Below are 25556 nucleotides of genomic sequence, written 5' to 3' on the forward strand. Positions count from 1 at the left end.
GAAAAACACCATTCCACTTCTACCCACTGTCTTCTGTGGTGATCTCTGTGTCCCCACATGAGAAGAATGTCCACAATTGCTGGGAGAGGGTGAAGACCAGGCGGTGCACTTGAGATCTGGTCTTTACCCCCTTTGAAAAGTGGACACTGCTACTTGTGGGAGATGAGGGAATGCAGACCCTTAGCGACAGCATGATCGGGCTGGAGCGTGGAAGTGAGCACCTGCCAGTCCTCCATTTGTTGGAGATATCTCAGGTAAGTTGCATGAAGCCCAGATTCCTCTCCCTTGCACTTTGTGTCCTGTGTTGTAGGAAGGGACCCCGATGCACCTGGGTCATATGGTGTTGCGGCCCTCTCTGTTGCTCCCACCCATCCTGCCCCTGACAGCTCGGAACACTCCTCGGAGGAAGCTGATGAAGGGACATCTGAGGCCGGCACCAGTTTTGTGTCAGTTTCCACCTCATAGTTCACCATTCCAGAGACTCACATCGACGAGTCAAGTTAGTGGCGAGGCATCAGGTTCACACCCTGGTGTGCACAACATATCTGATGATGTACATCAGGTGGTGGAAGGAATGTCTGAGGCCTTTGGCATGCGGGGCCTGCTGGAGGCGAGGACTCAGTTGGCATCAGGCTATATGCTGTGCCTCTGCAATCGCTTCTCCCTCAGCTGCTGGAGATGCTGCAACGTAGGAAATGGGGAAGGGACTAACAGCAACACTGGACCGACTGCAAGGCTGTTGGGAGGAGTCCCAAAGCCTTCAGGCGAACCAGCAATTGCCTGTCTTGCATGGTTCCCAGGCCAACATTGCAAGGGTGACAGGTGTCTGCGGTGGAGAGCCTGGGCCAGGGAATCTTCACCGTAAGTGCTAGGGTCCAAGCAATGGCCAACCCCAGGAGGCCATGGAGGAGCCCCAGAGGGCCATGACACAGCCCCAGGGGATCACGCAGAGCCCCAGGGGGCATGGCCTTGGGCCTGAACAAGTTTCGTGAAATTCTGTGGCCCATGCTGAGTGGGCCGAGAGCTTGCAGCAGACTGAGCGGGTCAGTGCTGAGACACAGCGGGCTGTGGCTGCAGCCCTTGAGAATGGGGTCCAGTCACAGGGACATGGCTGAGAGCCTGCAGAGTTTCTGGAGCTCACTGCAGAAGCAATGTTCTATCAAGTGATCCAGGGATCCCGCAGAAGAAGGGCTCAAGCCCGTATCGGGGCTGCCCACCCAGAGTCTGTGGCTGTGGCTACACCTTCTGAATCCCCCCTTTCCTGATACCTTCCTGTAGTGCAGACAGAATATCAATACAAGATTTTACAGGTAACAAAAAAGGGAATGCAGTCTAAAACAGGGAATAATAACATAGTCCACAGACTCCACAAGACTGCAAAAAGAGCAGGTTTCTTGGGAGCCCGTGAACTGGTACTATTTATTGTTGAATGGAACTAAGGTGTTCACTAACCGATGTACTGGGGGAGGATCCCTCCGTAGAGGGACCTCCATTGGAGATGTCCATTGTTGGACGTTTCCAGGTGACAGGCAAGGATACAGTATTGGAAGGTGTGCAGTAGGAGCCAATACAGGAAACCCTTCCGTGCAGTGACAAAGGGCACTGAGGGCATTTCCATGAGATGGCTCAAACTGTGGGGCGCCTGACTCAGGAAGGGGGTGGCCATGTGAAATTCTGTCTGAGCAGGGATATGTTCAGATGGGATCCCACTGCACAGTTGAGCCTCCTTAAGACCCGTGTGTGACATCAGATCCAAGCGTGACTGCTCTAAGGTCATGAATAGCATTGGTCATGCTCGGCTAGCCTGTGGGGTGTCACCCAGCCCACCCCTCTGCCGTCCAACACATCCCTAACCTGGTCACCCAGCAGCCACCACCCTCCTCTCCACCAGCCACCTGAATTGGTATTGGTGGAGGAGCCGATTTCTGAGCAGTGTCTTCTGAACGACAGTCGCCACTTCAGGTGGGGGAGAGCTGCAGCATGCGATGATCGTGTCCCAGACTTTCAGAAGGTAAAAGAGGGACAGTGCCTGCAAGGAGCCACGAAGGCCGCTCAGTTGTGTGAACGGGAAGTTCACATCACAGTTCAGGCTGTGCACTTGACAGAAGAAATACGTTGCCAGGGCACAACATTGAGGAGGGGACTCAATGTAAAGGTATCGCTGGAGGGTCCAAAGGTGGAAGATCACCACCTGGGTGTGAAGGCACACAAGAGCCTGACTGCCCTCCCAAGCAGGAGATTCAGATCCACAGCAGTGACCCTGTGCAGTCTTGAACCTTACCAGCTCTTGCCAATCCGCCAGCCAGGGTTCCTCAGCTGGGCAAATGTGGACTCCCAAGTAGAGGCTGGTCCTGCTCTAGGAGAAAGGCTGAGCTCCTCCGGGATGGCTCCATTTGCCACAGAACCACCAGGAGTCCAGAATATTTGGTCCAGTTGATCCTGCCAAAGGACATGGTAGGCACTCGCGCATCCTCTGCAGGTCAGCCAGGTCTGTGAACGTGAGGAGCATGGCATCAGCATAAGCTAACAGGACGATTCCGATATCTGGCCCGTACAGGATCAAAAATGACAACGTTCTTCGCAAAAGATGCAGGAATATAGCCCCATGCAAATGGAACACAGTGGGCCAGACAAGGGGCAGCTCAGCCACACTCCTCTCCCAAAGCCATCGTAGCCCACCTGAGGAATCCTGGCAGGTGAACTGGCAAGAGCTGGAGGCCAAGGTCACTGCTCGCCTGAATGGCTGTACAAGACTGCTCCGAGTGCATTAACCAGCTGATTAACCTGAACAAGACACTTGCGGCAGCATACAATAATTTGATCTGAGCAACAAAATGCGCCACGAACCCGAATGCCTGCAGAGTCCCCCAATAGTTACTCATGAACCACACTGTCAAATGCCTTCTTCTGGACAAGGGACAGGAAGGCGTTTCAACAAACCAGCCCACTGAGTGAAGGATTAGGTCCCAGACCAGATGGAGACTGTCATGGATTGTGTAGCGCAGGACCGTGTAGGACTGGTCAAGGTGGATCATGTCATCCAACACAGTGCCAAGGTATGAAGAAAGTGCCTTGGCAAAGAATTTAGAGTCCGTGCTGAGGATGAAGACTGAGTGCCAGCCCTCAGGGTGGCGAAGAAACCTTTGGCAGCAGGCAATAATGGTCCTGCACCACAAGAGGGGCATCTCCCCAGTTGCAATACTCACCCCCAGCACCGAATGTCGTCATTCCCAGGACGTCCCCGAATGCCCTGAAGAACTCCATCAGCTCATCCAGTCCCAGGCTCTTCCGCATGAGAGGCTGTCGAGGGCACAGGTCAGCTCTTCCAGGCTGATAGGAATGTCAAAACTACCGGCACCCTCAAGCTGACCTGCAGCCTGTTCTCCCACAAAACTCTAAAGGCATCCTTGCTGGATGGATTCGGAGAGAAAAGGGAAGTGTAGCAATTTCGGACAATGGCACTGATGCTCTCTGGATGCTGTATGGATCCGAGACAGCATAAGGAACTGCTGGTGGATCCCACATCTTTATTTTTAAGTGAGTAGAAGGAGAGAGAGCCATGGTCCAGGTCTGTACAGATGTTGATCTGTGACCTTGCGTACACGCCACAGGACCCAACAAATTGCAGGTCCTGCAGTGCACTCGTCTTCTGTTTGTACACCAGCTGAGGGCCCCCTTTTTGATCTCAACGTGACCCAAACTATCTACACACCCTTCCCAGACTCATTATTCAGCAAGTCCTTCTCTTTTGGTGAATACTAACTAAAGTACTCTTTTAATACCTCATCTATTTCCTTTGGCTCCATACATAGATTCCCTCCCCTGTCCTTGAGTGGGCCAACCTTCTTCCTGGCTACCCTCTTGCTCTTTACTCTTGAGAATTTCCCTAACCCTGCTGGCCAATGACTTTGTGACCCCTTTTAACTCTCCTGCCTCCTTGCTTAAGTTTCTTTCCTTGCATTTGCTTTGTGTGTTCCCAGCCTCCAAGCCTTGACAAATGATTTTTCTTTTTGACTAGGCTCACAATACCTGTCGTTATCTAAGATTCCTGAAACTTGCTACGCTTGTCCATCATTTTACAATAACGTGCCAGTCCTGAATTCCTGGCAACTTGCAGTTGAAAGCCTCTCACATCCCAGATGTTGATTTGCCCTCAAACATCTGTCCCTAATTTACATTCTTCAGTTCCTGCCTAATATAAGAACATAAGAAATAGGAGCAGGAGTAGGCCATCTAGCCCCTCGAGCCTGCCCCGCCATTCAGTAAGATCATGGCTGATCTGTCGTGGCTCAGTTCCACATTCCTGCCATCTCCCCATAACCCTTAATCCCCTTGCCTGTCAAAAACCTATCAACCCGCGTATTAAAAATATTGAGCGAAGCAACCTCCACCACTTCAATGGGCAGAGAATTCCAGAGATTCACCACCCTTTGAGTGAAGAAGTTCCTCCTCAACTCCGTTCTAAACCGCCCCCCCTTTATCCTGAGGCTGTGCCCTCTAGTCCTACTGTCCTTTCTGAGCGGGAAGAGTCTCTCCACCTCTATCCTATCCATCCCATTCATCATCTTATACGTCTCAATGAGATCTCCCCTCATTCTTCTAAACTCTAATGAGTACAAGCCTAGTTTATTCAACCTCTCTTCATAGCTCAAGCCCCTCAACTCCGGTATCAGCCTAGTAAACCTCCTCTGCACTCCCTCCAAGGCCAAAATATCCTTGCGTAAGTGCGGCGACCAAAACTGCACACAGTACTCCAGCTGCGGCCTCACCAGCGCCCTATACAGCTGTAGCAAGACCTCCCTACTTTTATATTCAATCCCCCTCGCTATGAAGGCCAGCATCCCATTCGCCTTCCTGACCACCTGCTGCACCTGCAGGCTGGGTTTTTGCGACTCATGCACACGGACCCCGAGGTCCCTCTGCACCGTCGCCTGCTGCAGTTTTTCGCCATGTAAGTAATAGTCCTTCCTACCATTATTCCTACCAAAGTGGACCACCTCACATTTGCCAACATTAAATTCCATTTGCCATTTCCTGGCCCATTCGCCCAGCCTATCTAGATCCTTCTGCAGACTCTCCACATCCTCCGCGCAATTTGCCGTTCCACCAATCTTGGTGTCATCAGCAAATTTCGACACCATACACTCGGTTCCCTCCTCCAGATCATCTATATAAATGGTAAATAGCTGAGGCCCCAGCACCGACCCCTGGGGCACTCCACTAGTCACCAACCGCCAATCCGAATAGCACCCATTAACCCCCACTCTCTGCCTGCTATTTGACAGCCAATCCTCTATCCACGCTAACACCCTACCCCCAACTCCATGCCCCCTGACCTTCTGCAATAACCTCTTGTGAGGCACCTTGTCAAACGCCTTCTGAAAATCAAGAAAGACCACATCCACTGGCTCTCCTCTATCCACCGCCCTAGACACATCCTCATAGAACTCCAATAAATTCGTCAGACACGACTTCCCCTTAACGAAACCATGCTGCATCTGCTCTACTAAACAATTCTCCTCAAGATGCTTCGCTATTTTCTCCTTGATCACGGATTCTAACATTTTTCCTACAACAGACGTTAAACTAACCAGCCTATAATTCCCCGCCTTTTGCCTGCCACGCTTCTTAAACAACGGCGTAACATTTGCCGTTTTCCAATCTTCCGGCACTTCCCCGGAACCCAGCGACGTTTGGAAAATAATCACCAAGGCATCCACTATCACCTCTGCCATTTCCTTCAGAACCCTTGGATGCATTCCATCCGGTCCTGGGGACTTGTCCACAATCAGTCCCTCCAGTCTGTCGAGCACCGCCTCTGTAGTAACAATAATGTCATTCAGGCCCTCCCCTCCTACCATCTTTCCATCGCTAACATCTGGCAAATTATTCACGTCCTCCTCCGTGAAGACTGAAACAAAAAAGTTATTCAGGGCCTCAGCCATTTCCCCATCCCCTACCACTAAGTCCCCCCTCTCATCCTCTAAGGGTCCAACGTTCATACTGTTGTAATTAGCCTTCTCCCAATGTAACATCTTCACTTGAGGACTACACTTACCTTTATCCATCAATACCTTAAAGCTTACTGAATTGTGGTCACTGTTCCCGAACTGCTCCTCAACTGAAATGTCAACCACCTGGCTGGTCTTATTCCTCAATGCCAGATCCAGTTCAGCTCCTTCCCTGGTTGGTCTATCTACATATTGTTTCAAGAAGTCCTCCTGGATGCTCCTTACAAACTCTGCCCCATCCATGCCCCTAGCACTAAGTGAGTCCCAGTTAAAATAGGGGAAGTTAAAATCACCTGCCGCAACAACTGCATTACTTTTACACCTTGCTAAAATCTGCTACATATCTGTTCCTCTATCTCTTGCTGGCTGTTGGGAGGCCTATAATAAACTCCCAACATTGTGACTACACCCTTCCTATTTCTGAGCTTTACCTATATTGGATGGTACGGTGGCACAGTGGTTAGCACTTCTGTCTCACAGCGCCAGACACCCAGGGCATACTTCCCATCTCAGAGGACCAAGAAGTTCTGGAACTTACGTTGTGTCTGTTTGCCGCCATTGATGTTGAGGCTGGCTTTGGTTATCTTCATGTCACAAGCTTGGTTTCCTGTCACCAACATCACTTGGTGAAATAAAATAAAATATAAAATAACGAGGGTGCAGATCAGCTTGATAGTCAATATATTTTCTCAAAGTTAGGGGAGCCTAAAACTAGAGGGTATTGGTTTTAAGGTGAGTCAGGAGAGATACAGAAGTGTCCAGAGGGGCAATTTTTTCACACACAGGGTGGTGAGTATCTGAAAGAAGCTGCCAGAGATGATAGTAGAGGCAGGTACAATTTTGTCTTTTAAAAAGCTATTAGACATTTACATGGGTAAAATGGATATGGAGAGATATGGGCCAAATGCAGGCAATTGGGATTATAGAACATAGAACACTACAGCACAAACAGGCCCTTCGGCCTACAAGTTGTGCCGATCACATCTATACCTACCAATCTATAGACCTATCTATAACCCCCAATCCCATAAAACCCCATATACTCATCCAGAAGTCTTTTAAAAGACCCCAGCGAGTTCGCCTCCACCACCACTGACGGCAGCCGATTCCATTCACTCACCACCCTCTGAGTGAAAAACTTACCCCTAACATCACTTCTGTACTTGCCTCCCCGCACCTTAAATCTGTGTCCTCTCGTAGCGACCATTTCAACCCGGGGAAATAGCCTCTGAGAATCCACCCTATCTATTCCTCTCGACATTTTATAAACTTCTACCAGGTCGCCTCTCAACCTTCGTCTCTCCAGGGAAAAGAGACCCAGCTCCCTCAACCTAACTTCATAAGGCATGCCTCCCAGTCCAGGCAACATCCTTGTAAATCTCCTCTGTACCCTTTCAATAGCTTCTACGTCTTTCCTATAGTGAGGCGACCAGAACTGCGCACAGTACTCCAAATGAGGCCTGACAAGGGTCTTATAAAGTTGCAGCATTACCTCCCGACTCCTAAACTCAATCCCTCGATTAATGAAGGCCAGTACACCATACGCCTTCTTGACCACCTCTTCCACCTGCGAGGCCGATTTAAGAGTCCTGTGGACCCGGACCCCAAGATCCTTCTGCTCTTCAACACTACTAAGACTCCTACCCTTGATAGTGTACTCGTTCATCCCTTTGGTTCTGCCAAAATGGATGACTACGCGTTTATCCGCATTGAAGTCCATCTGCCACTTCTCCGCCCAGTCCTGCATCCTATTTATGTCCTGCTGCAACTTTTGACATCCTTCCAGACCATCCACAACACCACCGACCTTCGTGTCATCAGCGAACTTACTTACCCATCCCTCCACTTCCTCATCCAGGTCACTTATGAAAATGACAAACAGCAAGGGTCCTAGAACAGATCCCTGGGGCACTCCACTGGTGACTGACCTCCATTCAGAAAAAGACCCATCCACAACCACTCTCTGCCTTCTGCAGGCAAGCCAGTTCTGGATCCACAAGGCCAAAGGCCCTTGGATCCCATGCCCTCTCACCTTCTCAAGAAGTCTTGCATGGGGGACCTTATCAAACGCCTTGCTGAAGTCCATGTACACCACGTCCACGGCACTTCCTTCGTCAATGTGTTCAGTCACATTGTCGAAGAACTCAACTAGGCTCGTAAGGCACGACCTGCCCTTGACAAATCCATGCTGACTATTCCTGATCATGTCAAACCTCTCCAAATGCTCGTAAATCTTTTCCCTCAGAAGCCTCTCCATCAGCTTACCAACCACTGAGGTCAGACTCACCGGTTGGTAATTTCCCGGGCTATCTCTGTTCCCTTTCTTGAAAATAGGGGCTACATCCGCAATCCTCCAATCTTCCGGAACCTCTCCCGTCTCCATTGACGACGCAAAGATCATCGCCAGGGGCTCTGCAATCACTTCCCTCGCCTCCCACAGTATCCTGGGGTACATCCCATCTGGTCCCGGCGACTTATCTATCTTGATAGAATTCAAAAGTTCTAACACATCCTCCACCTTAATATCCACAAACTCAATCTTTTCCATCTGCTGCAAATCCGTAGCAAAATCTCCCAGATCAGCTTCCACCGTGAATACTGAGGCAAAGTACTCATTAAGCACCTCTGCCATTTCTTCTGGTTCCACACAGACCTTTCCCCCTTCACCTTCTATAGGTCCTATCTCTTCTCATCCTTTTATCTTGCACATATTTATAGAAGGCCTTGGGATTCTCCTTAATCTTACCCCCCAAGGTCTTCTCATGACCCCTTCTGGCTCTCCTAATTTCCCTTTTAAGCTCCTTTCTACAGTCCTTATGCTCCTCAAGATCCTTAACCTCTTCTAGTTCCCTGAACCTTTTGTACACCTTCCCTTTCCTCCTGACTAGGTTCAACACAGCCTTCGTGCACCACGGTTCCTGCGACCTACCAAAACCCCCTTGTCTCTTCGGAACGTTGTCATGCATAGCTCCAGACAAACATTCCTTGAATATCCGCCACCTTCCTTCGGTACTTTTCCCTAAGAACGCCTCTTTCCAGTTAATTTGTCCAAGTAACTTCCTGACTTCTTCGTATCTCCCCTTACTCCAGACAAACACCTTCCTAGCCTGCCTGATCCTATCTCGTTCCAATGCAATTGTGAAGGAGATAGAATTATGGTCACCATTCCCAAGATGCTCTCCTGCCGAGAGATCCATCACCTGCCCTGGTTCATTCGCCAGTACCAGGTCAAGTACAGCCTCTCCCCTCGTAGGCTTATCCACATACTGTGTCAGGAAACCTTCCTGAACACACCTAACAAACTCCTCCCCATCCAAACCCCTTACCCTAGGGATTACCTTAGGGGTTTTAAAAGTGTGAGGTGATTCACTTTGGTAAGAGTAACAGGAGCACAGAATATAGGGCTAATGGAAGGACTCTTAGTAGTGTTGACAAGCAGAGAGATCTCGGGGTACGTGTGCATAGCTCCCTGAAAGTTGGCACACAGGTTGATAAGGTTGTTAAGAAGGCGTACGGTATGTTAGCTTTTACTGGTAGAGGAATTGAATTTCAGAGCCGTGAGGTCATGTTACAACTGTACAAAACTCTGGTGCGGCCGCACTTGGAGTATTGCGTACAGTTCTGGTTGCTGCATTATAAGAAAGATGTGGAGGCATTGGAAAGGGTGCAGAGGAGGTTTACCAGGATGTTGCCTGGTATGGTGGGAAGGTCTTATGAGGAAAGGCTGAGGGATTTGAGGTTATTTTCATTAGAGAGAAGAAGGTTACGAGGTGACCTAATTGAGGCATACAAGATGATCAAAGGATTGGATAGGGTGGACAGTGAGAGCCTTTTTCCTCGGATGGTGATGGCTAACATGAGGGGACATAGCTTTAAATTAAGGGGTGGTAGTTATAGGATGGATGTCAGACGGAGGTTCTTTACTCAGAGGGTAGGAAGGTTGTGGAATGCCCTGCCTGCAGCAGTTGTGGACTCGCCAACTTTAAGGGCGTTCAAATGGTCAGTGGATAGGCATATGGATAACATTGGAATAGTTTAGGTTAGAGGGTCATTAGATTGGTTCCACTGGTCGGCGCAACACCGAGGGCCAAAGGGCCTGTACTGCGCTGTAATGTTCTTAGACCTTGCAACATTCATAAGCAATAGTATGGGAGATGGACTCTTAACACTTGCTGAAGTTTCAGTTGCATTTCAAACCTTAGTTACAAATGACCATAGCAGTTTTCTCTGATTGCATTATTATTGCATTCAACTGTTTATTAACTCACATGAAAGCAAGAAAACAGATAATAAAGAGCCTGTTTAATGACTGAACTGCTAAAGTACCAGTTTTCCTTTTCCAAAGGTTGTACTTAAGCCCCTGTTAATCAAGGTGAAACCATTGCATGCTCATAAAATGTAACAACCCTATGTGTTCAAGATGAAAGCTAATCATTTAATTTATAGCCATGGCTTTTATCGTCTTAAAGAGTCATTTATTTTGTGTGTTTGTGAACAGAGTAGAGCAGAAATATTATTTCTGTAAAAAGTACAACTGCCTTTTACAATATTGCGTGATCATAAAAGCTTTGAAGTGTGAAGACTTCACATTTTCTTCTACAATGTAGGTTTGGTGTTACTAGGTAGTACAGGTAATTGCAATTTTGGCAGGTTCAGCTATTGCAAATGCCAGTGATTTTTATATCCATCTGTTCTGATGAAAGGTCATTGACCTGATTGTTTCCCTTTCCACAAATTCTGCTTGATATGCTGAATGTTTCCAGCATTCTTTCATTTTAGATCCTCAGTGCTCATTATTGTCAGCTTTCTTGCAGTACGGCTGCACCAATTCATGCTCACATTGTTAACTTGTGTATCCTAAACTCTGCTTTAAGTAAATGTGGTGGCAGACGATGTAGGTTCATTTGTGCTATTCTCTATTTAATGAAAGGAGAGTGCAAAGTGAAGACAAGGCAATTTTCCACAGTCAGAAAATATTGCCAAGTAATTTTTGAAATTCCCTGTGTGCATCTCTGTTACGTAGCAGCATTTGAAGGGAGCTGATTTTAGGTCTGTCTCTTGATTGGGCAGTTATAAGCACCACAAAGAGAAATTCATTAATAATGGATTTATTTCAAAAATGAGATCAAAACAAAATAATTTTCATATTCTACTGTTTTTAGTTTTCTGGTCAGACCAAAATATGGCATCCCCAAGACTGGGTTTCCGTCTGGCTGTCTGTTTGCTGAATGTTTCTGAAGCTAGAAAGCAAGATGTTGTGGAAACGATTGCTAAAGCTGCTCTCTGTGATAAGCCAGGTACATTTAGATTTTTTATTGCTAAAACTATGAGCAAAGTATAACTCCTGAAATATTTGTAAGACATTTTTGTGCCTTGATTGCAGGCCAGAAGAAAACACAGACAACTGTGCTGAATATATTTTCAGATTATGACTATAACAGATCTGTCTTAACTCTTGCTGGTCCTATTGAGACATTAGGTAAGAATTCACAGTAGACATGTTTGCTCTTAAAAGTACCATTTTTATTATCAACTCCAGAAGTAACTAAATAATACTCTGCTCAAAGACAAATGTTTGACTCCATAATAAGGCCCCAGGTTCAATTGTCAGGCTTGAGTCAGGTTCTCTTCCTCCATGAGTTTGGTTTTTACAAGATAGGCCAAAATTTGGGCCATGAAATTTTACAACATAGAACAATAATTGGGCCCTGAAATTTCTAGTCATGCTGTTAGAATGAAAGGAAGAAAAATTGGTTGTACAGCTGCCTTGCAGAAGTATGACCCTGCCAAACTGACTCTAAGTCTCATTAGCATTCCCACATAGTAAATTCCCTATCTCCTCGGGCCATTTCTGAAGGAAGGTAAGGGAGAAAGGGAAGAAAATTCACTGACAAATCAATCTCAGATACCATTTACTATTAGGGTCATCACATTTAGCTTTTTGCAGAAGTGGACAGTGCATGAGAAAGAATCAGGTTCGATTGTGGCTGCAATCATTGCTTCAGTCATAATGAAAATTAATTGAAAAACCTTTGTCATGTTAATGAAGAACATTTAGAATATAGAACTGAACAGCAGAGGAGCAGGCCCTTTGGCCCATAATGTTGTTGTGCCGATCATGACACCAAAGTAAATTAATCCCTTTTGCCTGTCCGAGGTCCATATCCTTCTATTCCTTGCATATGCATCTACTTATCTAAATGCCCTTTTTGCATCTGCCTGCACCATCATCTCTGGCAGCACGTTCCGGGCACCTACCACAATCTGTATCAAAAAAAATTTGCCCCTCACATCTCATTTGGACTTTCCTCCTCTCACTTCAAGTGCTTGACCTCTAGCATTACACATTTCAACTCTGGGAAAAAGATTCTGACTGTCAACTCTATCTATGCCTTTCGTAATTTATGGACTTCTATCGGGTCTTGTCTCAGCCTCCACCACTCCAGAGAAAACAACCATAGTTTGTCCAACGTCTCCTTATAGCTTATAGCCACTAATTCAAGCAGCATCCTTGTAAACTTCTTTTGCACCTGCTCCAAAAGCATCCACAATCTTCCTGTAAAGAATTGAATGCAATACTCTCAATGGGGTCTCACCAAAGTTTTATAAAGCTGCAACATGACATCCTGACTCTTGTCCTCAATACCCTGACAAATAAAGGCAAGGATGCCATACGCCTTCTTTACCACCCTATCTACTTGAGTGGACACTTTCAGGGAGCTATGGACTTGAACTCCAAGATCCCTCTGTACATCACTGCTGTTCAGGGTCCTGCCATTAACTGTTTACTTACCCTGAACATTTGATCTCCCAAAATGCAGCATCTCACACTTACCGAGATTAAACTCCATCTGCCATTTCTCCGCCCATGTCTGTAACTGATCTATATCCTGCTGTATCCTTTGACAACCTTCTACACTTTCTACAACACCATCTATCTTTGTGTTGTCTGCAAACTTACTTACCCACCCATGTGTGTTTTCAGCAAAGTCATTTATATATGCCACAAACAACAGAGGTTCCAGTATGGATCCCTGTGGAACACCACTAGTTCATGGACCACCAGCCAGAAAAACACCCTTCCACCACTACTCTCTGACTTCTATGGGAAACCTAATTCTGAATCCAAGCAGCCAAGTCACCATGCATCTTAATCATCTGGCTGAGCCTGTCATGAGGGACCTTGTTGAAAGCCTTACTAAAATCCATGTAGACATTACCCACTGCTCTACCCTCATCAATCATCTTCATCACCTCCTCAAAAACATCAATCAAATTAGTAAGACATGACCAAGAACAAAGAACAAAACAGCCTGGGAAACAGGCCCTTCAGCCCAACGAGCCTGCCCCGCCATTTTAACATTATGAGTCCCCCCCTCCACCCATGACCTTTGTCTATGCTTATGGCATTCCACATTGAGGGAAGACTAATTTAGGGACAATTTGTTACACCAATCAGCCTAATAGCACATCTTTGGGGTGTGGGAGGAAACTGGAGCACCCGGAAAAAACCCACGCAAGCACGGGGAGAATGTGCAAACTCCCACAGACACTGGCCCAAATCCATGTATCTGCACAGCAAGCATTGATAGTCACTGACCTGTCGTGTTGCCCAGCATCTGGTCCAGTTTAAGCGTACACTAACGACATGAAGCCCTAGGCTACTCTCGAAACAACCAAGAGCAGCCCTCGTACGACCCATCGCGTGTATGCCCCTTGTTGGACAACAAGGCGGACCAAAGCACCTGTGGATTAAAAGAGAAAAACCTCAGTATCATCCACATCCTTATACACACGTTCAAGGGAATCCCCAAGTGAAACAAGTGAGCCAGAAAATATGTTGGAAGGTCCATAGGAATCAGTTGATTCCCAGGGACGTCCCAAGGCTCCTGAACCTTATTTAAAACAGTCTCCTATATCCCTCCACCTCCATCCTGCTCGTGTGCCTAAGTAACCTGCTCTCCATTGGTAAAACATAAAGCAGAGCATTAAGCGAGGGAAATGATTTCCTCTTAAATCCAATCTTATACGCCATCAACATATGCCAATTGTAAAAAATTCAAATTTTTCCAGATGGTGTGTGGCCTGGATGGAAACTGCAGGTGGTGATGTTGCCATGAGCTATAGAAACATAGAACATTCAGCACAGTACAGGCCCTTCGGCCCTCAATGTTGTGCTGAGCTATGTCCAATCCCAAGATCAAGCTATCCCCTCCCTATAATTCTGGTGTGCTCCATGTGCCTATCCAATAACCGCTTGAAAGTTCCTAAAGTGTCCGACTCCACTATCACAGCAGGCAGTCTATTCCACACACCAACCACTCTCTAAGTAAAGAATCTACCTCGGACATCCCTCCTATATCTCCCACCATGAACCTTATAGTTATGCCCCCTAGTAACAACTACATCCACCCGAGGAAATAGTCTCTGCACGTCCACTCTCAATCCCTCTCATCATCTTATAAACCTCTATTAACTCGCCTCTCATCCTCCTCTGCTCCAAAGAGAAAGGCCCCAGCTCCCTCAACCTTTCCTCATAAGACCTATCCTCCAAACCAGGCAGCATCCTGGTAAATCTCCTCTGCACTCTCTCCAATGCTTCCACATCCTCCTTATAATGAGGTGACCAGAACTGAACACAATATTCCAAATGTGGTCTCATCAATGCCCAGTATAGTTGCAGCATAACCCCATGGCTCTTAAACTCAAACCCCCTGTTAATAAACGCTAACACGCTATAAGCCTCCTTCACGGCTCTATCCTCTTGAGTGGCAACCTTCAGAGATCTGTTGATATGAACCCCAAGATCTCTCTGTTCCTCCACATTCCTCAGAACCCTGCCGTTGATCCTGTAATCTTCATTCAAGTTTGTCCTACCAAAATAAATCACCTCGCACTTATCAGGTTTAAAGTCCATCTGCCACTTTTCGGCCCAGCTCTGCATCCTATCAATGTCTCTTTGCAGCCTGCAAGAGTCCTCCACCTCATCCACTACTCCACCAATCTTGGTGTCATCAGCAAATTTACTAATCCACCCTTCAGCCCCTTCTTTCAAGACATTGATAAAAATCACAATAGCAGAGGACCCAGCACTGATCCCTGTGGTACACCGCTAGTAACTGGCCTCCAGTCTGAAAACTTTTCCTTCACCACCACCCTCTGTTCTCTATGAGACAGCCAGTTACTTATCCAGTTGGCCAAATTTCCTTCTATCTCACATCTCCTTATCTTCATGAGCCTACCGTGGGGAACCTTATCAAACGCCTTACTAAAATCCATGTATATGACATCAATTGCTCTACCTTCGTCCACACACTTAAAGAATTCAATCAAATTTGTGAGGCAGGACTTACTCCTCACAAAACCGTGCTGACTATCCCTGATTAAACTGAATCTTTCCAAATGGTCATAAATCCTATCTCTCAGGACCCCTTTCCATTAACTTACCGACCACTAAAGTAAGACTAACTGGCCTATAATTACCAGGGTCATTCCTATTTCCTTTCTTGAAAGAGGAACAACCTTTGCCACTCTCCAGTCCTTAGGCACTATCCCTGTGGACAGTGAGGACACAAAGATCAAAGCTAAAGGCAATCTCATCCCTTGCCTCCCAAAGTATCCTAGGATGTATCCCATCAGGTCCAGGGGACTTATCCACCCTCAGGTTTTTCAAAATTACGAATACATCTTCCCTCAGAACACCTACCTTCTCCATCCTATTAGCCTGTATCATGGCCCCTCCTCAAAAACACAGCCCCTATCCTTTGTGAACACTGAAGAAAAGTATTCATTCAACGCCTCACTTAACTCTTCTGACTCCAAGCACAAATTCCCCACGACTATCCTTGACTGGCCCTAACCTCACCCCTGGTCATTCTTTTATTTCTCACATAAGAGTAAAAAGCCTTGGTTTTCTTTTATCCAACCTGCCAAGGACTTCTCATGTCCCCTCCTAACTCTCCTAAGCCCTTTCTTTACCTCATTCCTAGCTACCTTGTAACCCTCAAGCGACCCAGCTGAACCTTGTTTTTTCATCCTTACATACGCTTCCTTTTTCCTCTTAACAGAACATTCAAGCTCCTTTGTGAACCATGGTTCTGTCACTCGGCCATTTCCTCCCTGCCTGCAAGGGACATACCTATCAAGAACACACACTATTTGTTCCTTGAAAAAGCTCCACTTTTCGTTTGTGCCCATACCGACAGTTGCTGCTCCCATCTTATACTCCCTAATTCTTGCCTAATTGCATCATAAGTACCTCTGCCCCAATTATAAACCTTGCCCTGTCATGTGTCCCTATCCCCCTCCATTGCAATAATGAAGGACACCGAATTGTGGTCACTATCTCCAAAGTGCTCTCCCACAAACAAATCTAACACTTGGCCTGGTTCATTACCCAGTACCAAGTCCAATGTGGCCCCACCTCTTGTCAGTTTGTCCACATATTGTGTCAGGAAACCCTCCTGCACAACTGTACAAAAAGTGTCCCGTCTGAACTATTCGTCCTATAAAGGCTCCAATCAATATTTGGAAAATTAAAGTCACCCATGATAATGACCCTGTGACCTCCACACCTATCCATAATCTGCTTTGCCATTTTCTCCTCCGCATCTCTATTACTATTTGGGGGCCTATAGTAAACTCCTAACAATGTGACCGCTCCTTTCCTATTTCTAACTTCAGCCTATATTACCTCAGTAGGCAGAGCACCCTCGAAGTGCCTTTTGGCAGCTGTTAAACGATCCTTGATTAACAATGTTACTCCTCCACCTCTTTTACCGCCTTCCCTACTCTTACTGAAACATCTATACCCCAGAACTGCCAACAACCATTCTTGTCCCTGTTCTAACCATGTCTCTGTAATGGTCACAACATCATGGTCCCAAGTACCAACCCATGCTCCAGGTTCACCTACCTTATTCCTGATGCTCCTTGCATTGAAGTAGATATACTTCAATCCATCATCCTGTCTGCCTGTACACTCCTGCGACCTTAGTGCCTTCCTCAGTACCCCATGATCCTCAACACTGGCTTTTAGACTACATCTCATTTTCCCAACCCCCTGACAAATTATTTTGAACCCCCCCCCCCCCCGACAAATTAGTTTGAACCCCCCCGCCAAGAGCCCATGCAAATTTCCCCCCCAGGATATTAGTGCCCCTCTGATTCAGGTGCAAACCGTCCTGTTTGTACAACTCCCACCTTCCCCAGAATGTGCTCCCAATTATCCAAGTAAATGAAACCTTCTCTCCTACACCATTCCTGCAGCCACATGTTAATCTGCACTCTCTCCCTGTTCCTCAACTTACTAGCATGTGACACCGGCAATGACCAGAGATGACAACAAGCTTTGTCCTAGCTTTCAGCTTCCAGCCTAGCTCCCTAAATTCCTGTTTTAAATCCCCATCCCTCTTTCTACCTACATCGTTGGTACCAGTGTGCACCACGACCTGCAACTGATCCTCCTCCCCCTTAAGGATCTTGAAAACACGGTCTGAGACGTCACGGACTCTTGCACCGGGAGGCAGCATATCATCCGTGAGTCTCTTTTGCTGCTGTGGAACCTCCTATCTGTCCCTCTAACCATTGCGTCCCCAATTACTATTGCTCTCCTGCTCTCCTCCTTTCCCTTCTGAGGCACAGGGACGGACTCAGTGCTCAAACTCCGGTCACTCTGGCTTACCACTGGTAGATCATCCCCTCAACAGAATCCAACACAGAATACTTGTTGCTGAGGGGAACAACCGCAGGGGATCCCTGCACTGGCTGCTTCCTCCCAGCCCCTCTCTCTGTCACCCATCTATTTTCATTTTCTGGAGTTTCCAAATCCCTGAAGCTCTTATCTGTGATCACCTCTTTCCACTCACATTGTCGGCATCTTTAAGACTTGAATAGCAGGTTAGTTGTAAAGACTTGCATTCTAATCAGTAATCTGTAAACTGTCTATGCTGTTATATGCTCTGTCTAAGGCCAGAAATCTCCATTCACCTGATGAAGGGGCAAACCCTGAAAGCATAAGAGTTTACTTTCAAGATGTTAGCAACCCAGAGGAAAAAAACTAACAGCCTCAAGAAGAAGTCTGTTCATCATTAAGACCATCTTCCCCCGAGTTCATCACATGCCCATCCATACATGCGCCAACTCTAATCACTTCCTCTGGAGCGTTCATTTTTATTTGATTAATTGTTATTATATGTATTGGTATGCAGTGAAAATGATTGTTCCTTGTGTGGTATACAGACAAAGTATATCATTCATGGAGTATATAGGGGAGAAGGAAAGGAGAGAGTGCAGAATGCAGTGTTACAGCCATAACTAGAGTGCAGAGAAAGATTATTTTAACATGAGGTAGGTCCATCCTTGACCAGTAAACCATGTGGTATGCCTTAACACCTTTGTTCATCTACATTTCATACAGCCTTGTCAGGGTCTAGCTTTCCTTCCCTCCCCTCCAACTCCATCTGCCTTCCTATGCTCATCTTCATCCACTTTCTTGCCTTTCTGCCAGCCATTATGAGTGCTCACCCAATCACCTCCCCCGCACCCCCCCCTCCTCTCCCCTCCCAAACATACACTCACAGCCTTCCTTCCATATTGCCACCCTTGTCTTTGTCAGGCTTAACCCCCTCGTTCCCTGCCCAACCCTCCTCACCTCAGACCCCACCCCCCGTGGAACCTCAGATCTTTATTGCAGTGGCTGCATGAATCCTGCAGCACAGAGTTGTCCAGATGGACACTGATATGTGGCACCGGGGGGACAGAGACAATTGTGCTCCCCAACCCAGGCACAGTACTGATCCAACTCAGTGTCACATGAGGGTTTGTGGGCTCAGCAGCACTATCCATGAAGATCGGCCTGGAATGGAGATGGAGGGCAGGGAATTGGTCTGCTCTGGCAGGATGATGAATAGTGTATCAGGAGCAGCACTATGGCCACAATCCAAAGATGTGCAGGTTAGATGGATTGGCCATGCTAAATTGCCTCTTAGTGTCCCAAGATGTGAAGGTTAGGAAGACTAGCTGGGCCGCGAGGTGGCGGATGGAGTTTAATGCGGAGAAGTGTGAGGTAATCCATTTCGGTAGGAATAACAGATGTGTTGAGTATAGGGCTAACGGGAGGACTTTGAATAGAGTGGAGGAACAGAGGGATCTAGGTGTATGTGTACATAGATCCCTGAAAGTTGGGAATCAAGTAGATAAGGTTGTTAAGAAGGCATACGGTGTCTTGGCGTTTATTGGTAGGGGGATTGAATTTAGGAGTCGCAGCGTCATGTTGCAACTGTACACAACTCTGGTGCGGCCGCACTTGGAGTACTGTGTGCAGTTCTGGTCCCCACATTACAGGAAGGATGTGGAGGCTTTGGAGAGGGTGCAGAGGAGGTTTACCAGGATGTTGCCTGGTATGCAGGGGAGGTCCTATGAGGAGAGACTGAGGGATTTGGGGTTGTTTTCACTGGAAAGAAGGCGGCTAAGAGGGGATCTTATAGAAACATATAAGATGATTAGAGGTTTAGATAGGGTGGATGGTGATAGCCTGTTTCCTCGGATGGAGAAATCTAGCACGAGGGGGCATGGCTTTAAATTAAGGGGGGGTAGTTATAGGACGGATGTCAGGGGCAGGTTCTTTACCCAGAGGGTGGTGAGGGACTGGAATGCCCTGCCTGCTGCAGTTGTAAATGCGCCTAGTTTGGGGGCGTTTAAGAGATTGGTGGATAGGTTTATGGACGAAAAAGGAGTGGTTTAGATTAGTGGGTCAATGTTTTTTTTTTAAAAATAAGACTGGTCGGCGCAACATTGTGGGCCGAAGGGCCTGTTCCGCGCTGTAATGTTCTATGTTCTATGTTCTATGTAAATACACTGGGTGTCAGTGGGTCGGTGCAGACTAAATAAAAGTCATAGGGCCTGATTTTATCATTTCCATTCTTAGTGCTGAGTCTGAGCGCAATTCAGATCCGACTTGGAAATCTGCTCTCAGGCGCTCCCATTCGCACTTAACTTGAAAAAAAAAATCGCCAGTCTGAATCATGCTATGGACGGGGCTTAGTGCACTTGAAATGACCAGAGCTCTGAACTGCTCATGTGCAGTGAGAAAAAAAATTGAAAACTGCGCTGCTGTCACATCACTCCCAGGAGCAAAAAAACGTGAATGATTGCCCCCACAGACATCACCTCACCCCCACAACATAACTGTCCCCCCTCACCCCCCTCCGCTACCCAGAACGATCGCAACCCCTTGCCCCCTTTCTCCCCACTGATCGCTTGCAGGATGGCAACAGACCCCCCGACCCCCCCCCCCTCCCCACCAGACAACAATCTGGTTTCCCTCTGCCCTCCCCACCGCCCCCCATTTCCAACCAGCCCACAATCTGGCCTCCCTCTGCTTTCCTGCTCCTCCCCCACTCTCCACCAGACAGCGATTTGGCCTCCCTCTCCCCCCCCCCCCCCCCCATCCACCAGAGAATGACCTTCCTCCTTCTCTCCACCCCCCCATCAGAGATACATCTGATCTGCTTCCTCCCCTCCCTCCCCCCACCCTCCTGCCCCTCCACCAGAATATGATCAGGCTGCCCCCCTCCCCCTCACCTAACCAGAGAATGATCTGACCCACCTCCCTCCCCCTCCTGATCTGAGTCAGAGAGACCCTAGAAGCTCTGAAACTTACCTCTTCAGAAGCTGGAGCGCCCAAAACAGATCTTTGTCCAGGATATCTGTTTTGCACCAAATCTGGACATGCAAACACGTAGGTAAAGGGGGAAATGCTGATAAAGTTGGCCGGGCAGCCTATTAATTCAATTTAAATGCGTGCAAATGCATTTAAATCGCTGTTGCATCTGTTTTGGGCGTGAAGTGGATCACAGCCATTTTTGAGCCTTGGTAAAGTGGGCATTTGCAGGCATGGAGGTGGGGTTGTGTTAATGGCCTCATGCCTGACTTTACCATGTTTTCGCGCCCGAAAACAAGCATGTTGCAATGGTAAAATCAGTCCCATAGAGATTCTATAATTCCGTGAACAGCTGGTACAACAGGGACTGGCAGGATGTTGATGATGGAGTTGACTATGATGATCATGCCAGTGAATGATATGAGAGTTGGTTAGATACTCTGTTTTGGTGATTGTCATTGCCTCACATTCATGGGGAGCAAATATTACTTAATCGTCGTAGAGCACTGTTGACAACAGATCACATAGTCTTCGATTTGCTGAGGGAAAGATATCTGAGGTCAGCTAAGGTACAGGAAGAACGTAATGTCAAATCAGTCAGAGATAGAAACAGTTCAGAAAACAACAGGACCAAACTAATAATAGCCCCATGTTCCTGCAATTTAATTGGCTAATTGGTAATAATGGAGAAATAAAAGGCAGTCTGCCATTTCTCATTATAAGAGTAACTTCATTCAAGGTAGATAAAGTTAAGTTTCTTTGTTGCAGATATACGCCAGGTTTTCTGGTAGTGAAGGCGGCCCAACATTGACTGGTTTCCCGAAGGTGTGGCCAGCAAGCTATGGAAAATTCCATTGCTTTGGCCGGACTGCAAAATCTGCCCCAAGGTGGTTGGGGGGAGCTGGAAGGACTGGAAAACTCGCTCCAGGGTGGTGGTGGTTGGAGGGAGGGGTCAGTCATTTCTGGAGCCTAAGCCTCCCAATGGGTGAGAGCCCATGTACTTTACTTACATCAACAAAATATGGCCCACTTGATTGTTTTGTCAATACATGTTAATACAGCAATATCAAGAAACCTTAACTGACATGTAACCAGTAAAGGGAGGGAAGAAGGAGGAAGGTTGCACGCAAAATTTACCATTATTCCTACAAAATTCATCTCCAAGCTCAGTGGCTTCTCCCTTTGCAACTGATCCTGAATTTCCTAACCCACAAACTGCAATCAGTAAGGATAGGCAACAACACCTCCTCCATGATCATCCTCAACACCAGTGCCCCATAAGACTGTGTTCTCAGCCTACTATACTCCTTATACACCTATGATTGTGGCCAAATTCCCCTCCAATTCAATTTTCAAGTTTGCTGATGACACCATCATAGTGGATCGGATCTCAAACAATGACAAGACAGAGTACAAGAATGAGATGGAGAATCTGGTGAATTGGTGCGGTGACAATAATCTGTCCGTGAAGGTCAACAAAATGAAGGAGACAGTCATTGACTTCAGGAAGGGTAGTGGAGAATATGTCGCTGTCTATGTCAATGGGGATGAAGTAAAAAGGATTGAGAGTTTCAAGTTTTAGCTGTCGAGATCACCAACAATCTGTGTGCAGTTTTGGTCTATTGTATGCGGTTTTGGTCTCCTTTTCTGAGGAGGAATGTTCTTGCTCTTGAAGCAGTGTAGCAGCAGTTTACTAGGCTGATTCTGGAGCTGGCAGGACTGATGTATGAGGAGAGATTGACTAGGTTAGGATTGTTTTTTTGCTGGAGTTGAGCAGAATGAGGGGGATCTCATAGAGACTTATAAAGTTGTAACAGGCCTAGACAGGGTAGATGCAGTCAGGATGTTCCTGATAGTAGAGGAGTCCAGAACCAGGGATTCAGGCTAGACCATTTAAAATGGGGGTGAGGAGAAATTTCTTTATCCAAAGAGAGGTGAGCCTGTGTAATTTATTTCCACAGGAAGTAATTGATGCCAAAACATTGAATGTATTCGAGAGGCGGCTAGATATACCCCTTGGGGCAAATGAGATCAAAGATGATGGAGAGAAGGCAGGATTAAGCCGTTGAGTTGGATGATCAACCATGATCGTAATGAATGGCAGAACAGGTTCGAAGGGCCAAATGAATTCCTCCTGCTCCAGTCTTCTATGTTTCCATGTAATCTGCCCTTGTCCCTCCATGCCGACACCATAGTTACAAAAGCCCAGCAACGCCTCTATTTTCTCAGAAGACTAAGGAAATTTGGCATCTCCACTACGACTTGCACCATCTTTCACAGATGCACCATAGAAAGCATTCTTTCTGGTTGTATCACAGCTTGGTATAGCTCCTGCTCTGTCCAAGACTGCAAAAAACTACAAATGGTCGTGAATGAAGCCCAGTCCATCACTCAAACCAGCCTCTCACCCATTCACACTGTCTACACTTCCCGCTGCTCTGCAAAAGAAGCCAGCATAATTAAAGACCACATGCTCCCCAGACATTCTCTCTTCCACCTTCTTCCATCAGGAAAAAGATACAAAAGTCTGAGGACATGTACCAACCAACTCAAAAACATCATCTTCCTTGCCGCCATGAATGGACCTACCTCACATTAGATTGATCTTTCTCTACACAGTAGCTATGACTATAACACTACATTCTGCACTCTCTCCATTCCTTCTCTGTGAATGTTATGCCATAGAATCCTACAGTACAGAAGGAGGCCATTTGGCCCATCGGGTCTGCACCAACCATAATTCCGTCAAACCTTATCCTTATGCCTCATGCATTTACCCTAGTTAGTCCCCCGACAGTAAGGATTAATTTAGTATGGCCAATCCACCTAATCAGCACATCTTTGGACTGTGATGGAAACCAGAACACCCGGAGGAAAACCACGCAGACATGGGGGGAACGTGCAAACTCCACAGACAGTGACACAAGCTGGGAATCGAACTGGGAATCAGGTCCCTGGCATTGTGAGGCAGCAGTGCCATCGTGCCGCCCCAAAGAGCAAAAGAAGTGTTTGAAGCTTTGTCTGTGTAGCGTGCAGGAAACAATACTTTTCACTGTATACTAATGTATGTGACAATAATAAATCAAATTTGTAGAAGTAGGTGGGCAATTGTGAAAATCATTCATTCAGATGTTTTTACAATTATTCCATATTTTAAAGGAAAGCCACTTACAAAACAAAGCAAAGCATTTTATACAATACAATAGAATGCATTAAATACCTGTGCTGAATAAGTTACATGTTAATGTTGAATACACTAAGCTCAATCATTGTACCTTTTTTGTAGCGTTTTATAGCAGCAGGTCAAATCAGCTTTCCTTTTTCAGGTCATTCCGTTGTAGCAGCATGCACTGAAGCCTATAATTTGATTGACATGGAACAGCATGATGGCATTCATCCTTGTCTTGGGAGTGTGGATCTTGTCCCTATTTACCCCCTGTCAGAGTGCGTCAGTTTGGAAGAATGTGGCAAAGTGGCTCATGGTAGGTTAACTGCAGCATTCATTTCATTTCAGTTGCAGCTGAGCAACAACAAGTTGATAACAATAAAATAACTCCTCTAACATAATAAAGTGGTCTAAGACACTTCACAGCAACTTCTGGAAGAAAAATTTAGCACTAAGTGAGATAAAGAGATATTAGGGCATGGTCAAAGACAGGTTTTAAGGAGCATCTCAAAGAGAGAAAGAAAGGCGGAGAGATAAAAGGAAGGAAATCTGGAACATTGGGCCTTGACAGTTGAAGGCATGGCTACCAATGGTAGAGCAATTAAAATAGGCATGGTGTCACAGTGGTTAGCACAGCTGCCTCACAGCACCAGGGACCAAGTATCAATTCTCGGCTTGGGTCACTATATGTGTGGAGTTTGCACATTCTCCCCATGTCTGCGTGGGTTTCCTCCAGGTGCTCTGGCTTCCTCCCACAGCCCAAAGATTCGTGGGTTAGGTGCATTGGGCATGCTAAATTGTCCCTTTGTATCAGGGGGACCAGCTAGGGTAAATGCATGGAGTTATGGGGATAGAGCCTGGATGGGATTGTGGTTGGTGCAGACTCGATGGACCATATGGCTTCTTTCTGCACTCTAGGGATTCTATGATGTTGTGTCCAAGAGGTCAGAATTAGATGAACACAGATATCTCAGAGGGTTGTGGGGTTGGAGGGGATTACAGAGATAGGGATTGACAAGGAAGAATTCAGCCACTAGTGGGGAAATCTGCAGAAGAACAGTGAAGGTTCAAAAAGGAAATGGGGAGGTTAATGGGGAGATAAACCAGGGAACTACAGACCTCTGAGTCTCATGTTATTGGTAGGGAAACTATTGGAGTAAATTTTGAAGGAGAGTATCCAGCTCCACATGGAGAAGCAAGGCTCATTATCAGGGATAGTCAGCATGGCTTTGTCAGAGTGAGGTCATTCCTAACAAATTTGGTTGAATTTTTTGAAGAGGTCATCAGTTATGTAGATATGATGTAGTTTATATGGATTTCAGTAAAGCCTTTGACAAGGTCAAAGACTTAGTAAGAAAGCAAATACACATGGGATACAGGCTAATTTGTGAAGTGAATTTTATGCATCTCTTATTAAACAAAAGCACATTTGCCACCCTCCAATCTTCATTTGTGGCTGTTGATTATTCAAATATCTCTGCTAGGGGACCTGCAATTTCCTCCCTAGCCTCCCACAATGTCCTGGGATGCATTTCTACAGGTGATTTTAGTAATGGCTATAGTTAAAGTGATAAAGGTATAGTTATAGTTAAAGCTGATTTGACCTGCTGCTATAAAACGCTACAAAAAAGGTACAATGATTGAGCTTAGTGTATTCAACATTAACACTTATTCAGCACAGGTATTTAATGCATTCTATTGTACTGTACAAAATGCT

General features: G+C 46.5%; 1 protein-coding gene across 6 annotated transcripts in view; it reads left to right on the plus strand.

Moving 5' to 3' along the window:
• ftcdnl1 (formiminotransferase cyclodeaminase N-terminal like 1) overlaps positions 1-25556 on the plus strand; it is a 71323-nt gene that overhangs the window by 21044 nt on the left and 24723 nt on the right. For 4 of the 6 annotated variants that reach the window (XM_080198768.1, XM_080198774.1, XM_080198769.1 and 1 more), the window contains exons 2-4: positions 11174-11308; positions 11395-11490; positions 24000-24155. In XM_080198768.1, the coding sequence (XP_080054894.1) occupies positions 11194-11308; positions 11395-11490; positions 24000-24155 (367 nt within the window). In that variant the 5' untranslated portion in view covers positions 11174-11193. The remainder of the gene's footprint in view (positions 1-11173; positions 11309-11394; positions 11491-23999; positions 24156-25556) is intronic. The other 2 variants (XM_080198773.1, XM_080198772.1) reach the window with 2 other exon arrangements.

This window comes from Carcharhinus amblyrhynchos, chromosome 11 (assembly GCF_965287045.1).
Source record: "Carcharhinus amblyrhynchos chromosome 11, sCarAmb.v2.hapA, whole genome shotgun sequence".
NCBI lineage: Eukaryota > Metazoa > Chordata > Chondrichthyes > Carcharhiniformes > Carcharhinidae > Carcharhinus > Carcharhinus amblyrhynchos.